This window comes from Chrysoperla carnea, chromosome X (assembly GCF_905475395.1).
Source record: "Chrysoperla carnea chromosome X, inChrCarn1.1, whole genome shotgun sequence".
Lineage (NCBI taxonomy): Eukaryota > Metazoa > Arthropoda > Insecta > Neuroptera > Chrysopidae > Chrysoperla > Chrysoperla carnea.
Window position 1 is genome coordinate 8,596,848 of NC_058342.1, and position 2,224 is coordinate 8,599,071.

At 37.2% G+C, this 2,224-nt stretch overlaps 1 protein-coding gene across 1 annotated transcript; it reads right to left on the reverse strand.

The window, feature by feature from the left end:
* Positions 1-874: 874 nt before the first annotated feature.
* LOC123302867 lies at positions 875-2,224 on the reverse strand. Its single transcript, XM_044885961.1, has one exon. It carries the CDS (start codon positions 2,222-2,224, stop codon positions 875-877), a length of 1,350 nt encoding a protein of 449 aa, XP_044741896.1.

The window sequence follows — 2,224 nt, forward strand, 5'->3', positions numbered from 1 at the left end:
CATCGTTTGATAGAAAGATCTAATAACTCAGTTTTATTTGCACGTGGCTGTACAGGCAGACATTGGCGAAAATCTCCTCCTAGTACTATTACTTTGCCACCGAAAGGGAGATCCGAATTTCCAATGGATCGTAAAAGTTGATCAATGCTCTGCAAACCATATTTTGGAAGCATCGGAGCTTCCTCCATAAGAAAAATATCTATTTCTGCTAATTGTCTCGCTTTAGAAGAATTAGGTTTGATACTTGAGACTGAATCTGGTGTCAGTGGTACTTTTAGTCCAAAAGTTTTATGAGAAGTACGTCCATTAGGCAATAATATGGAAGCAATACCGGTAAAAGCCATACATTTTACTTTGTATCGTTTTCCAGTCAGCATATAGTATAATGTTTTATATATGAATGTCTTCCCAGTACCCCCCGGACCATCAATGAAGAAGCATTTCGTTTCAGAAGCTGTATTATTTACAGCTTGAAGAATAGAATTAACTACTTCTATCTGCTTTCCTTTTAGTAACTGGTACATTCGCTCTCCTAATACTGCTGATTCATCCGTGTTTAAATTATCTTGATTATCTTCAAGATCGTAATTATCAATGTCTTCAAAGCCAAAAGTTTGTACCCAGTATTGGAAATTTCGGCCTTCTGTTGCTTCAGTGTTTAATTTTTTAGCAATAATTCTGTAACCACGATTAATTGCATTTTCTATAGGCTGCCCATTTTGCCGGGCTGCATGTATAAAATCTTCTGACAAATTTTCTTTAAATGTTTCCCACAAACGCTTTGGATTTTCAGGAGATCCGTAAATTAAAATTTGAACAAAAAGGCTTCTCGTTGCTACAGGCATTTTAAATAATGCGGATTCTTGTAATCCTTCTATCCATTCTTGATCGTCGTCAAGCCACGTGCTAAGCAGGCTTGTTTATACGTCTGATATTGGATATCGTTTACGGTTCGAAGGTCTTCAAAACTTGTCGCATCTTTCACATGAAATAGTAACAATCGCAAGTGGTAAAGTTCCGGTTGAGCAACGAAATTTACATTATGAATCCTACCAATGACTCGCAAATGACGAACTCTTGGCTCCCATTTGCTAGATTTTCCGATCCATTTAAAATTTTCAGGCATCTGCCAATAAAAATGATATTGACGTGAGACATTATCGCTTGAATGATTATGTCTTTTAATTTCTGCATTGTGCTTAAAATAAGCCTCTAGAGTAGACCCTTTTTGGCCAATATCGGCTAAATCTTCATGGGTTTGGTTCAAGTTTGCGATCCGATACTGTCCTGGTAAGTGAATACCCAGTCGTTGGACACTATGACTTTTTTTTTTTATTTCAAAAGCAAATAATCGCCAGCATGCTTCTGATGGCGTGACACAACGCCCTTCAATGTATGTAGTATTTGCTTCATCATAAATCAGTGTCCTTTGTTCTTCTACAACTTTGATCGATGCACAGTCGTGTCCTTTATAAATGTATTTATAAAGATATTTCACAGCCAAAATACTCCCTACGTACTCAACGTTTATATGACAATTATATTTTTTCAATAAATAGGCGTTGTAGGGGGCTACATGACGATTTTCTCTTGTTATACGACGACCGTTTATGTCTTTGCGATAAACCGCATGTTCGTGTGAAAATTGGGGACTATGAGGGTCCAACTGCGGATTGTAGCGTCGTCGGTAATTTGGTTTACCATCATCTACTAAAGACGTAACTTCCTGGTACGATTTTGGAAAGTCGAACCGACATTTTGTTCTTCCGTTTTTATGAACCATACACGTTGCATTGGGATTTAAATCGCCACATGGGTTGTGAATCATCCATTGGAGTACTAATTCTCTTAACTCTAAGTCATCATTTCCGGATATTTCGGATGAAATCAAGTCATCGAGCTCTTCTGGTTGATGAATCTTGTCATCAGATGGCATAATTATAAGCAGATGCATATGTGGTAATCCTCGTTCCTGAAATTCTATAGTGTAAACAAAAGCCGATACTTTTCCAAAGATTTGTTTTTTATCTAAATCTTCTATTAATTGGTAAAATTTTAACTTAGCAGCTCGAGCCACGATATCAGGACGATCCTGCGGAAGCTGTTGCAAGATTGTTTCATCTTCTAAATTTATTTGCAATGCCTGTTTTATTTCTGGCCAGTTAGGATTTGATGTCATTGTGATAAAGAAATCAGGTGATCCAAGCCTTCGAACGATTGCCAT